A 14,126-nucleotide genomic window follows, 5' to 3' on the forward strand; every position below is an offset into this window, starting at 1 on the left:
CGAAAATTTATTGGTTGCTAAAGTGCACTTATGTAGCTACTGGGATAAATTCACTCAGAGTTCATAAAACAGTGCTGTATTATGAACAACTAACTGTTACATAATATATACCGAAGGACGAGTACGTTTTACATTTCATAATTTTACAACATTTGCTAACACACAATTAGAAAGGAAAGTTTTAATTCTAAAAAGTGAATAACTAAAGCTTTGATATTTTCAAAAAAAACTGAGCATTAGGCAAAATGTTAATAATAAAATAATGACATATTTGTGATTTCTCAACGAGTAAAATTTTGAATTTCTGATTTTTCGTGACCTAGTGTAAGCCACTTCAGAGCAAATAAATGACCGTATTAGATTAACAAGTTCAAATAGACCACTTAGACTTAATTTCATACAATTATTTACTCAGAAGAGGCTTAGGAGGCCACAAAACATTAGAAATTCCAATTCTTATTTATTGAGATATTTAAGTGGCCCTATATCTGACTCCCGTTAAATCGTATGATGATTGTCATAGAAATATACATGCCGCCAACATTCGTATATTTTTATTGACTTAACTCGCGTTAGAGAATAACGGAATAAAATAAGCCAAATACAAGAATGAATTTTGAATACCTATATTTCACACACTCATTGATTTAAAGAGACAACCAGAGAAACGGAATAAAGGAAGTGAAACGAAGTGGCACACAGCGGAGATGGCGAGTGAGCCGACTCGTGACTCAATATTTATATTCAGACCAAAAATAAGTTACAGACACGTAATGAATAGAGTAAGCAATTAACACACATGCGGTCATATAAAAACAATAAGTAAACAGGTCAAAATGTGGCTCGAGAAGAATAAATAAGTTGGTCTGTCGTCCAAATGCTAGAATAACCTGTGCCAGCTTGACATATTACCAGCCACAACAATATCACGAATATACCATTATCTTATTATTGAAACTTAAAATGTCCATTCAGTAGATAAAATGCATTTCTCTTTAAAAAATTAGCAGCTTTCGAATCAATATCTACATGACAGACTTTAACTTAATAAAATAAATAAATAAATGTTGTAAAGACTACCCATTACTTGCCCCCAAATGCCCTGGTACAGCCGAGAGTGGGGAGAGTCCACTCTCCCTCTCGAAATGCTCTCACATGGCCAGCGAATATATAGCTTCTGCCAGGGAAGTCCTACTCACTGCCTTCTCGTGGCGGGGGTGTTGTTTACGAAAGTGAGAGGACGAAAAGCGAATGCCCGGCGCTTTAACCAGGTTGGTGGACACGGAGGGTCCACCTAGGGGAGTTGGAAAACCCTGATTCCAAACCAATGGTGCACATGGGCTCCAGTATCCTGATGGAACGAATGGCGAATGAACCTGCTGTTGGTCAACGGCTACCATGGGACTGCATCTCCTTACGATGCTTCACTGCCTTGTGGATCAGACCTTTAGGTGAAGAGCTCGGGGTGTGGCTCCCTAAGAAAACCACCTGCTTCGGTTTGGGCACCCGGGCAGTATCACAGCCCACACACAAATAAATGAAATGATGAATTCTATTGACGATACTATTCTCGCTCATATTAGAAACAAGACAATTTACACTATTATTATTATTATTACTATTATTTACTACGTCGCTTTTTCACTCCCTTTATTCCCAAATTGTGTATCCTTCCTTTCCAACTTATGCAGTAGCTTGCCCATGGTAGAAACTCTGTCCTATCTAAACGATCTCCAGTCACTGTCTGGTTGAAAGTGAATGCTTCCACCGACTACGAATACTGAAGCAGTCTTTCTGAAACCACGTATGGAGCTAGCCTCTAGGCTAGCTAACACCCCACCGAAAAGTATAGATGAGCATTGGTTGCTTCTTCACGACGCCATGAAAATGGCGAGTAAAGCCGCTTGCGGCTTCGCGAAACGTCCCGCTTACAAGCACTGGGTTTCTTCTGGCTCCTTACAACTGATGGAAGCCCGTCGGTCTACTCCGGGTGACCGTGAGTTTGACCACAAACGAAGGCTGTTACGTAATGAAATCGGGCAAAGCTTGCGTAAGGACCGAGAAGCCTGGTGGTCGGAGCGTGCTAATGAGATGGAAGCAGCAGCTGCATTTGGTAACTGCCGGAAGCTCTTCCAACTCATCCGAGCCACTGGCAGCAAGAAGTCTGGTGTGAGTGAAACAGTCTACGAGGATGACGGGATGTCAATCACTAACGTCTTGGACGATGGGCGGAATTTTCCGAAGGGCAGTTCAACTGGCCTGCTGCTCCGGCAACATCGACCAGTTTTTCCTGCCACCCCCATTGCCGGTGACGACTGATCCACCAAACGAGGCGGAAGTCCGCAAGGAACTCCAACTCTTGAAGCGCTACAAATCACTGGGCCCAGATGACTTACCTCCGGCTCTTTTTAAAGATGGTGGTGACTTTCTGGCTAAGGAACTGACGGTGTTGTTTACAAAGGTTTGGGAGCAAGAAAGTGTTCCAACATCATGGAATGAGTCAATAGTCGTCCCTATCTTTAAAAAGGGTTCACGTTGTTCCTGTAACAACTATCGGGGGATAAGTCTACTTCCGATTGCGTCCAGACTATTGGCTTCTGTCATTCTTCGTAGGTTGTTTAAAACCCGAGAACGATTGACTCGCGAGGAGCAGGCTGGTTTTCGTTCTGGTCGAGGATGCATTGATCACATCTTCACCCTCCGCCAAATGTTAGAACACCGTCATACTTATCACAGGCCAACAATCGTAGTGTTTCTTGATATCAGGGCTGCCTTCGATTCGTTGGACAGGACTGTTCTCTGGGATTGTCTATTGAAGAAGGGTGTGCCTGAGAAATTCATTAACATCTTAAAGGCCCTGTATACGAACACCTCAGGCAGAGTGAGGGCATACAACTACCTTTCTCCCTTGTTCCATTCGAGCAGTGGGGTTAGGCAGGGTTGCCCGATCTCACCATTCCTCTTCAACTTTGCCATCGACGACATCCTGGAAACAGCTCTGATGGATGTAAGTAATGGCAGTGTGGATATGTTGCCTGGAGAACGACTTCTCGACCTCGAGTATGCGGATGATATTGTCTTACTGTGCGATAATGCCCAAGGCATGCAATCCGCACTTAATCAGTTGGCAATCAGTGTCCGCAGGTACGGCATGTGCTTTGCACCCTCCAAGTGCAAAGTACTCCTACAAGACTGGCAGGATTCTCATCCTGTACTCACCCTGGATGGTGAGCAGATTGGAGTAGTTGAGAAGTTCGTATATCTAGGTAGCTATATAAGTGCTGGTGGTGGCGTGAGTGATGAGATTGATGCACGTATAAGGAAAGCCAGAGCGGCTTATGCCAATCTGGGCCATCTTTGGCGCCTTCGTGATGTTAGTCTGGCTGTAAAAGGTCGGATTTACAACGCGTCGGTGAGAGCAATTTGGCTATATGCTTGTGAAACCTGGCCTCTCCAAGTTGAGGATGTTAGACGTCTCTCTGTGTTCGATCATCGTTGTCTCCGAAGGATTGCTGACATACAGTGGCAACACCATGTTAGTAATGCAGAGGTTCGGCATCGTGTGTTCGGGCGCAGAGACGATAATTCAATTGGTGTCACCATCTTGAAACACCGACTTCGGTGGCTTGGACATGTTTTACGAATGTCGTCCCAGAGACTTCCACGTCGTGCATTATTTGCCGACTCTGGGACTGGTTGGAAGAAGCGGAGAGGAGGTCAGTGTATGACATGGTGTCGTGGCATGAAAGAGAGCTGCAAAGGGCTAGCTTCTGTTGGTCATTCACGACTCCCTGGATGGGGTCCGAGAGATGGTGCAACACAGTGGCTAGAGACGCTATCAGATATGGCTCAGAATAGAAGCCAGTGGCGATCCTGCTGTAACCTTCTTTTACTTTCTACATAAAGAGTGGTTCTAACTTTCTTAACTGAGAGAGTCTTCTGGTTGTACATTTCAGTCCGCCTTATCTTTTCATCCCTTCTCTTCCTACTTTCATTATTTTGTGTGGCGCATATGTATCTGGTGCCCTTTTGTACCAATATATATGTGTTTAAATAATAAATAATAATAATAACCCATTACTTGGTAGATTACCTTCTCTCTCAAAAATAATTAGTAAGGCAGTATTATTGTCCTACTATTAAAAGCGAAATAAGAATACAAACTACGTAGTGTACAATCATGATATGTATTATTCTAAAACTATCTTTCAGTCTAAATACAAGTTTTATTCTGATAGATGTACCCCGAAGTTAATTACAAACATTTTACTGACACACTGGTTAGCATTATTAATGAAAACTCCCTATTTACTGACTATATGAGTGAACATCTCGCTGAAATACCAAGTATAGAATATCACCGTTGCAGGATACTATTTATCCCACGGTTATTTTTGTATTTTAAATTGATAAATATTGGTTACTGATTCCTGAAAAGTAATACAAAGTCAGTCAGCTACAACGTAGGACCAGGCACATATAGGCATCGGTTCAAGTTGCCAAGTTGCTGTTTGAGGTATGAGGGCGGTTATCAATTCCCGATTGCCCATACCATGGAAGGGTTCTTCTGGAGGCACCTGAAATGGAAATAGGGTTAGTGGTGGTCTTAGTGACCTGAGAGCGTGACCGTAACGCCCAAGAGACAACTGCTTGAGGTCGGTCACATAAGACTTTCTTGTGAGTAATTTTCGTGTTAACTCCATACCGTGGGATAAGACGAGGTGTGCATTTTTAGGGTCGACCATTCCTAACCCCACCTCTCCTTGTGGGAAGGCAGCATCGCTGTTATGCTGGCTGTCTGAAGGAAGCATCTTACTGCCATCACACCTCTATACAGTTGGCAGTACGACTTCGCCTTCGAACCTTGGGTTTGCTGCTTTTAGTCGTACCACTCTTCAACCTGTCTGGCATGGTAGGACCTTGGGGAATGACTGTTCCAGCGAGTATAGCTCGATTGGTTCATCACGATAGGCAAGCCCGACCACCACATCAAGGTAGCAGCAACGGTCGGGTAAAAGTAATACAAAACATAAATATCCCTCGACCGATCACCTTTTCTTCAAACTATGAACGTAAATAATTTACAAAGTACTAGTCGTATTGTTTCGAACGTTGTCATAGACCCCGATAACGTGTTCTTGAGTACGCTGTATCTGGTAGCGTTCCAATCGCAACAATGTTCCTGAACACATGAGCAGAAATTTTCCAAAACAAGTTAACCGATCGCTTAATTTTAAATGTTTTTTAATCACACCCAAAAATTTCCATTACTATGGATCATGAATTACAATAACCGTGCAATAAATGTCAGTCACTGTTGAGAGTACACATTTATAGAAAAACATTGACAAACTGAGTTGGATTTTTGCAAGTCATTTCATGTTACTTTATTCATAAAACTAATATTAAAGCAAGACACAAAAAATCAAACTTACATTGGTGCTTTTGCTTCCGTGATTGGATCAGGATATGGTGCATTGATTCTTTCTTGGACACAACGCAATCCAACTTCTTTTGTTAGTGAAGCAGAAAGGTTATTAATGTCTTGAATGCATTAATTTCTTGTCTAACATTACTTCCAAGTTCACTGCCGACTTTATCCAGCGACGGCATTGTATGATCACTAATTTTGATGAGAAAGAATTTGGTATATATATATATATACATAATTTAAAGTACAACTACAGAAAAGTGGTGGATCTTGTTCAATTACTGATCAGCGCCAAAAAACTAGAAAATATGATGTTAGTAACTGTTCAGAGATCAATAAATTGAAAACGTCTCAGTCCAATGGAAAGTCATTAGCAGCTAGAATAGCTCAATGACGTCTCAGAGTGTGTATCTGAATGATGCGGATTCAGACTCACCAAAGAAGATCAGTTCCCTTAAGACTGGGGGTATATCTCGCCCCCAAATGAGACCCTACCGACCACCTAGAACCACCCAACTATTTACTGGTTTCAAAAGCTTGAAAGTGCTGGCAACTAGTTAAGAAATTAATGATGAGTACGAAAAATGCACTACATATTCCAGAAATTATATCATGAGCTAATTAGTAGTAGTATTTTATATACAATTAGTTATGTGGTAAATTATACATAATTAGTGACAAATAATCAAGAAACATGTTGCTTACGCTTCAACAAGTGGAATATCGGATATCGATTGTGGAAAATTTAAAGCAGGAACATTTTCATTGTTGGTTACTGTGGTGATAAGTCTTTCCAGAAAACAACCCCAAGGTTTAGGACGATTAATTACTACTTCTTGCTTTTGATCCGAATAATTTGACTGAGAATTTGAGTCGCTTCCCAACAATGGTGAGAGACGCATATGCGTTATCCAAACATGACGTCCAAACGGTCCTCGAATAATTAAAATTGCAGCTGGTCCATCTGTTGAACAATTAGTTTTTGGTTTTATGGCTGATTCAAATGAGTTCGTAGGGAATTCGCACAATCCAATTATTAAACTGGGTTCGGACCAGAAATAGTGAAATTCTGATCGACCCTTAAATGAATTCGACTCTTCATCTATAATCAATTTCAAAATGTTATCTTCTGCCAACTGAGAACATGTTGTATCTGTCCCGAATGGCTCAGGAAAAGATCCAGCTACTGACATTAAATTTGACAAACAAGCCTCAGCTGCATCACAAACACGTTTTGAGGATGGAACCAAAGGTTTTTGACCTTTGAGAATAGTAGTAGAGGGCTCATTTTTTGCCTGTTTATTCTGACTTAGATAAAAAAAGAGAACGTTGTTTAATACAAGGTACTCAGAAACAGCAGTTTGAAGAGAAAAAAACAAACTACAATATTATCAGAATGCTATCAACTGTCACACGTAAGTAAACTTGAAATTTTTCATCATGTGATGCTAACATATGAAAGGAATTCTTTCAAAAGATTATTGTTTACTGTATTATGCATAAATAGTTGTTTGAGTTATCAATCATCAAGTAAATATTGTTTAATAACAAGTCTATTCATTAAAAATCTAATGTGGAAAAAACAGAATTTAGCTCATCTACGGTTCGGAGGTGATTTTCATCGGGAAATGATATCAACTGAGGAACTACTAGGTACTAGATAGCATCAAGTGGTTAGTTCGACCTAATTCCGGTTCCTCAGCAGTAATTATTACTGTGTTGTTGATTTAAGGTACACGATCAACTCATATTTTAAATATAATCCACAAATAGTTGAATATGTCTAAAGAAAACCAAATAATTCATTTTACCCTCGATATTCAGTTGATGAATACACTATGGTTGTGTTAGTATTCTGTTTATTATACTAAGATGGTTCACAGACAATCAGTGTATTATAAAAAAAATTTATTAAATAGCTTCCTCGATTGGGGGTTGGAACGCACGACCCAGTAACTCAAGGTCTAATACTTTAATCACTTCACTAAGATAAAAATGTTAAGAGTCTAATGTTATATCAAATTGTTTAGCTCTGAACGGATCATTATCATAAGATTGGCATCAAAGATTCGACAAAAATTAAAATACAACATTTCACAACCAATAACCTACCGAAGACTTAGCACCACAAATACCCAATTCAATTGTTTCTAATATAGTCCATACACATTCTCGATCAGATAATAATAAATTCACATGTTGTACAATCCATGAAGATAAACAATAATACGCAGCAACAATAATACTATGTAGCTGCCTTTTATGATCCTTTTTTTCACGGTTACATTGATTTGTAATAAATTCACATATTGATCGGACAGTATGTCTGTCTAAAATTAAATATGGGAGGTGAAACAAAACGAAGAAAGATTTAAAACATAATTGCCTTTTTCTTCAATCAAAAATGATGTTACTCAATAATCGATTAATAAGTTTACAAGTGTTTCATAGTAAGAAAAGAAACTAGTGGAAAACTAAACTGTATGTTCACTCATGCTGGAATTGATTGATATGTCGTGACATAAACGATAAGAATTGTTCTTGACCCGAAAATTCTAGAGTTGCATACATCAAGTCTGGGGTCACTACAGCAAAAAACACTTATCCAAATATGTAAGAGATTGTTCAGAGTTTTGTTTATTCTACAATAGTACTTTTACACTGATATAATTCTAGTTAAATCTTTTTTTATTCAATATTGAGGACTTCAGACACCAAGAAAAAAAAGAAATTGAAATAGGTTTTAATAAAATACAATTACACTTCCAAAAATAAATCTTTTTACAAACCCTTATCGTTTATCGACCCCATCTATTATGTAGTCAGCTAGGATATATTTCTCCCACTAAACACTCGTGATACTTGACACTTTCCGTACAACTTATCACCCTGTGGATAGAAAAGTTTGATGATAGTATCTACCATTTTTTCATAGTAAAATCTAACTACAAATTTAATGCAAATTGTACGGTTAATTCAAGAAACAACATCTTTTAAATGAAATCTTCCTAGACTTATTTCACTTCCCTGGGGGAGTGGCTATAGGTGAGGACTACCGAAGTGTACGAAACTGGGACAAAACAACAACGGTTCAGTGCTCCTTAGTTCTCGGTTATTCTTTAGTTGATGTCACTTAACCATACACAATAACTTTACACAAAACAATCTTTCGAATTAATTCTGATGACTTATTGATCTGAAATATCAAGATAACACAATTAATTAATTAATTAACTGACGAATAATAAAAATAATTTTATCAGATGAAACAAGTTGAATATTAAAGTACTCACAAGTAGATGGATCAACCGGTGTAACATTTACACTAGATAAACCAGAGATGATTTCTAATAAATAAAGCATAACCGAAGGATCATTTTTCCACTTATATACTAGATTACCACAAAGTAGTGGTGTCAGAATATTGAAGAAACTAGATGTTGTGTCTAAAACGTAAAAAGAAAGTTTGCAACTGTGAAGAGAATATATAACACTAGTGTATGGATATTATGAACCACCTAAATATATTTGAGGGAATCAATACACGTGAAAGAATAAGAATAAACCAAACCAAACTCTGCTTACCATGCTTGTAAAATATGTTTTGCTTCAACCACAAATCACATTAGCTAATCCAACGAATCAAATGACGAAAGAAATAAAAAACTTGCTGTCGTATCATCTACGTGAAATGTGTTGAACATGTGCCAATAAGATCATGTATCATTAATACCAAACAACCATCCACCACTATATCAACAGGGAGCTAAATGATAAACACTGCCAAAGTCTAATAGATAACAAACTATCATACTAATCTATGAAGTCATTAATTGTTAGACTTCTGTCGTATAGGGGAGCGTTGACTTGTACAATACGTGAAGAGACTAGACAAAATGGTCTGAAACTAATCACTAATGACGAAGATGCATTTACTATCTACACACCTACAAATCTTGATAGTTTGTCTTGAAAATTTTCACAATCCAACAGTATTATTTTTGTTTACTATAAGAAATTTCCTCTTTTTGTTATTGAGAAGTGGGAGAATTAGAACCAAGATGTATTTTATTGTATGCACACACATTGTTGCATCTGCCTATTTATTTATCTTACTAAAATTACATGAACGTAATAAATCAATTTAAAAATTGTTATCAAAAACGTCAGTATCGATAGTGACATTCTGCCTGTATCTGATAAATCTCCGACCAATTAATTGAGGTATGAATGAAGTTCTCCGTCGGATACGAACGAGTTAAACTTCAGAGATGTTACACCTCCAGACAGACTGTCAAAATAACATTAATTCAAAAACAGGGAATGAAACTTCCTGGACGGAATGAACAACTACGCGCTGGTGATATATATTATTAGAATAGTCTCCATACAACTGACTTAGACAATTTCATCAACGAACAACATGATTCAATCACAAACACGAAGAGTAATTAAACAATAATACCTATTTAAAAACTGTTGAAAAAAGTAATCTAAACATAAAAAGCCTTACGAGATTTGCCAGGGTCATTTCGACCATTAGATGACTGCGTCTCATCAGCTGACATGTCTTCAATTAAAGCCAATGCCACACCTAATCAATAGTTAAAAACGAAAATTATTTGGTGAATATATATATATATATATATATATATATATATATCATGTTATAGAAATATAGAAACTACAGTGAGTGTTGGCAACAGCGTTCATAAAACTTAAAAATAAGTGAAACTGAAGGATAACTTGAGTACTGATAGAAGGAAGACATTTTAAAACAATACAGGTGTTTTTCAAGAGTTCAGTTATTACGCTGTTTAGTTGTTCTATTTTACGTTCTCTATGTAGTATGAATATATCTTATGAATTAGATATTTTGTCTAACTATTTATATGGATTTTTTTATTCCATTTCATAATTCTAATGAATAACAATGCAATAAAACTAAATATATTTATTCAAGCTATAGAGATATGAATAACTGGTGAAAGTAGCCGAACAAACAATCGATAATAAAATACATAATAAAATGCATTTTCTAGAAAAACAAAGGACAAAACAATCATAATAAGATGTCATTAGTGGATAAATGTCTTTATCTAATACTGAAATATATCGGGTAATAAGCTCTTAATAAAAGTAAAATACTTACATATGGAAGAAAGTCCTTAGTAAACCGATGTGTACACAAGACCATCTACAGACATCTTTAAAAATTACCAAGATGCATGAATGTTATTACAATAGACAGTAAACAATGATGAAATCAATCAGTCATGGCCAACGTATGACTGCTTGGCACGAATGTGCACCAGTTCAAGTGGCTATACACCAAATCAGTACAAGGATAGATAAAGACTGACAAGATGAGAAGCATGGTAACCTGATAAGAAATTTGGGACATTTATTTCTCAATCATACCCATTATTTAAAAAGTATTCTTGTTTTAAATTTCTTTTCACTGCGAATAATTGTGAAAATCAACTGCACACATTTACGCGCTTTTATAAGAAGCTTACAACTTTATTTCTGTGCTGAATATTGGAAAACTTGGACGGAAAAAACTCATTCCATGGCATATTTCTTTTTTACCCTAAACCCTTGAAGAAATGAAAGGTGATTACATTGAAATTCATGCTTCCAATATACAATGAATCAAGAAAATATTAAAAACTTGGTCGATAGGATTCGATCTGCACAAACATGACATTAATCACCACCCAGTGATCAATCAATTGTAAATACATCTCAGTCCTACAGGAGGTCAGTTGCAGCCCGATAGCCAACGGTAACGTCTCTGACTGTGAAGCTGGGTAACACGACATCGCATCCATCGGAGAGCATCAGTTCCCTCAAGATTACAGGTACACCTTGCTGATGAGTGCCAAGTAGCACGAAGCCTAGGTCCAGGGTTTCCTGTTGACTACCTCCAACCACTATCTTAAATATTAATAACAGCTAACCTGGTAGATGAGTGGCAAATACTGACTGTTTGAAAAATATTTGTGAAAAACAATTTCGAATAATTACAATTTGAAAACAGGTTTAGGATAAATTTGTTGTAACAAGGTATAATTGGTTCTGAGAATCCCCGACTGTAAAACTTTATAATATTGTGTAAAACACTTAATCATCAATATAGGGGTTTATGGATAATGATGAATGTCATAATGTACATCACAGACAATCTTACTAAAATAAACTTTCAAGACTAAGAACTATTGGATAGCTGTTTTGACGTAGTATGTGAATTATCAGCAGCGGTTACCCACGATCTTGTCAGAAATCTAACCCAGGACTTTCAGGTCTCGTAATACAGTAGCTTAAAGGCTAAAAGCCGCTCGCGGAACCGAAAGTTCCTAGCTTCAATCACTGATAGGATAGTGAATGACCACTACTGTTGAGTTACACACTAAGACGAAATAATTGTCTAATGCTTCCTGATTTTAAACAATTGCTTAACTAAGATTAGTCTATAATGTAAACCATACAATTATTATTATTATTACTGATATAATAGGAGTAGAGATAATATCATCTCTAATAGAAAACTAAATATAAGATATACATTAAAGAGAAGCAAAAAATGACGACAGTGAAATCTTGTTTAAAATAACAAAAAAAGATAATACTCACTTAATAATAATTGAAAATTAACCGGATCTTCTGTACTACTCAACGTATCACATAAAATATTAACCATCATATTTTTTATATCATTCATTGAACATGGATTATTCTCATTGGACATCAATGGAATCAAAGCTTAAAGAAATAGCAATTAATAACAATAGTAAAAATGAATACAGGTATTAATAAAAGAGAGTGTGACAATTAAACTTCTTGAAAAATTAAAGTTACAAAATAAGTAATGTAACTAAGGGGTTACAAAAAAAATCCCATATGATGAGAACCTATTCAATGATATAATAATGTGTATTTTAACAATTTCATACACAAATTTCTTCAATGTCCAATATTTATGGGAGGATCTCTTATTAAAAGTTTATATACAACATGAAATGTGTGTTCATTTTGTTTCAGTTTTATGTAATACAACACAATCACGGGATAATAGGTGAATATCATTATTTAGTATATGTGATCATTATCTTTTTTGTTTTGCAGTAATCATAATATGGTGAGAGAAAAATGAAGAATATTTTAAATAAACATTATAAATTTCTATATTAAGTGTTTCTATGGAATAATTTAAGTATTAAAAAGTGAGATATTTCTGATAAAAGATGATCAATGATTAGGTAATAGAACTAAATAAATTCTAATATATTTAGTATGCGGCCAATAGTGGAATCCAGGATACGTTTATCATCCTTTTTACAATTTGTCGACTTGATGTACTTGTATCGTTTACGCTGAAACTTGAACCTAATAAACTTTTGCTTCAAATGGCTAACACGTTATCCATAGAGCTACTGGGTCGAGATAGTCACTAACTTGTTTGATGAGTATGAAGGTCATTAGTGAGAGTTTATGACTTCCTGTTATTGATGTAAAAGACATTAATTGGTCAGTCTCTTTTGGCGTATGTGCACCTGGTGCTGACCACAAACGAAATATACATGTGACAACACTATATCGAAGCAATCCACTCAGGATGCACATACGGCAACAAAGACTAAACAAATTCAGTCCTGAATATCAATAACGGGAAATTTCAAACTCCTTATTAATAGTGAATATACAGCCAAAGAAGATTATATACGGATGTTACTTATGTGATTAATCAGAAATAAGTTTTATGACTTAGTATAACTTCTTATAGCTCATCAAATTACAGTGTGAGTAAATCAGAAAATTTTTATTTATAGGTAAATACCTCAGTGAAAAACGCGAACACTAAAGTGATGACATATTAGTTAAATCACCAGATACTCAATAACAATAAATAGTAAGACTCAGACCACACAACATCTATTCTGTTTTGGATAGCTAGAAGGTATCCTTTACTCACGTATAAAATGTACGGCTTAAAGCTGAGTATGTTATAAATAAAAACATTATCGATAATTTATGAATCACTGTAAATAAATGTAATAAGACACATAGATAAATGTATCTGATTTTAGAAGTGGTCAATTAATTGTGAGTGGACGGATTTACTAGACAGGATAATATTCTTTTGAATAGATTCTTCGGAATCAAGTAGTTACGGACAGTGTTGAAGTTACTTGCTAATGTTCAGATAACATTTTATTAGCTCAATTATATTTCCAAATCATGATAATAAAAGGTTTACTAAATGTCCAATAATAGACCTGGCTACTGAATGCTTCTTTTACCTACTTGATTCCCATTAAAAGTAGCAACTATAATTTGGATTTTGACGATTCCTATAAGTTTTTAGTTTAAACTACACAAAGGTCTGCAAATTCTGGCTAGAATACAAAACAATATTCGGGAGAAAGCCTTGACGATATGAATGTTATTAAAAACACTATTAGGAATGAAGCAGGAAATATAGAATTTATAGTCATTTGAAAGCCAAGTTGAATGAACACAGGTGATTTTTATTTTAATATATCAATGTAATTATATCTATCAATGTGAAAGTATGAATCAATAAATTGGAACACTTTACATTAGAATAATCTAAGGGCAGTAATACTATTTCCCCTTCTGGACAGTGTGGTTAACATTACACCGAACAGTACCCCACAAACAGTCGTAATCA

The 14,126-nt window shown here is 36.0% G+C and overlaps 1 protein-coding gene across 2 annotated transcripts in view; it reads right to left on the minus strand.

The window, feature by feature from the left end:
* Window positions 1–14,126, minus strand: part of Smp_134670.1 (hypothetical protein) — a gene marked incomplete at both ends in the record, with an annotated part of 50,503 nt that overhangs the window by 4,864 nt on the left and 31,513 nt on the right. For both annotated transcript variants that reach the window (XM_018795890.1, XM_018795889.1), the window contains 7 exons: window positions 5,432–5,511; window positions 5,572–5,623; window positions 6,137–6,735; window positions 7,544–7,761; window positions 8,725–8,877; window positions 9,945–10,025; window positions 12,068–12,196. In XM_018795890.1, the coding sequence (XP_018650157.1) occupies window positions 5,432–5,511; window positions 5,572–5,623; window positions 6,137–6,735; window positions 7,544–7,761; window positions 8,725–8,877; window positions 9,945–10,025; window positions 12,068–12,196 (1,312 nt within the window). The remainder of the gene's footprint in view (window positions 1–5,431; window positions 5,512–5,571; window positions 5,624–6,136; window positions 6,736–7,543; window positions 7,762–8,724; window positions 8,878–9,944; window positions 10,026–12,067; window positions 12,197–14,126) is intronic.

The sequence above is a fragment of the Schistosoma mansoni genome, chromosome 2 (assembly GCF_000237925.1).
Source record: "Schistosoma mansoni strain Puerto Rico chromosome 2, complete genome".
In the NCBI taxonomy this organism is placed as follows: Eukaryota; Metazoa; Platyhelminthes; class Trematoda; order Strigeidida; family Schistosomatidae; genus Schistosoma; species Schistosoma mansoni.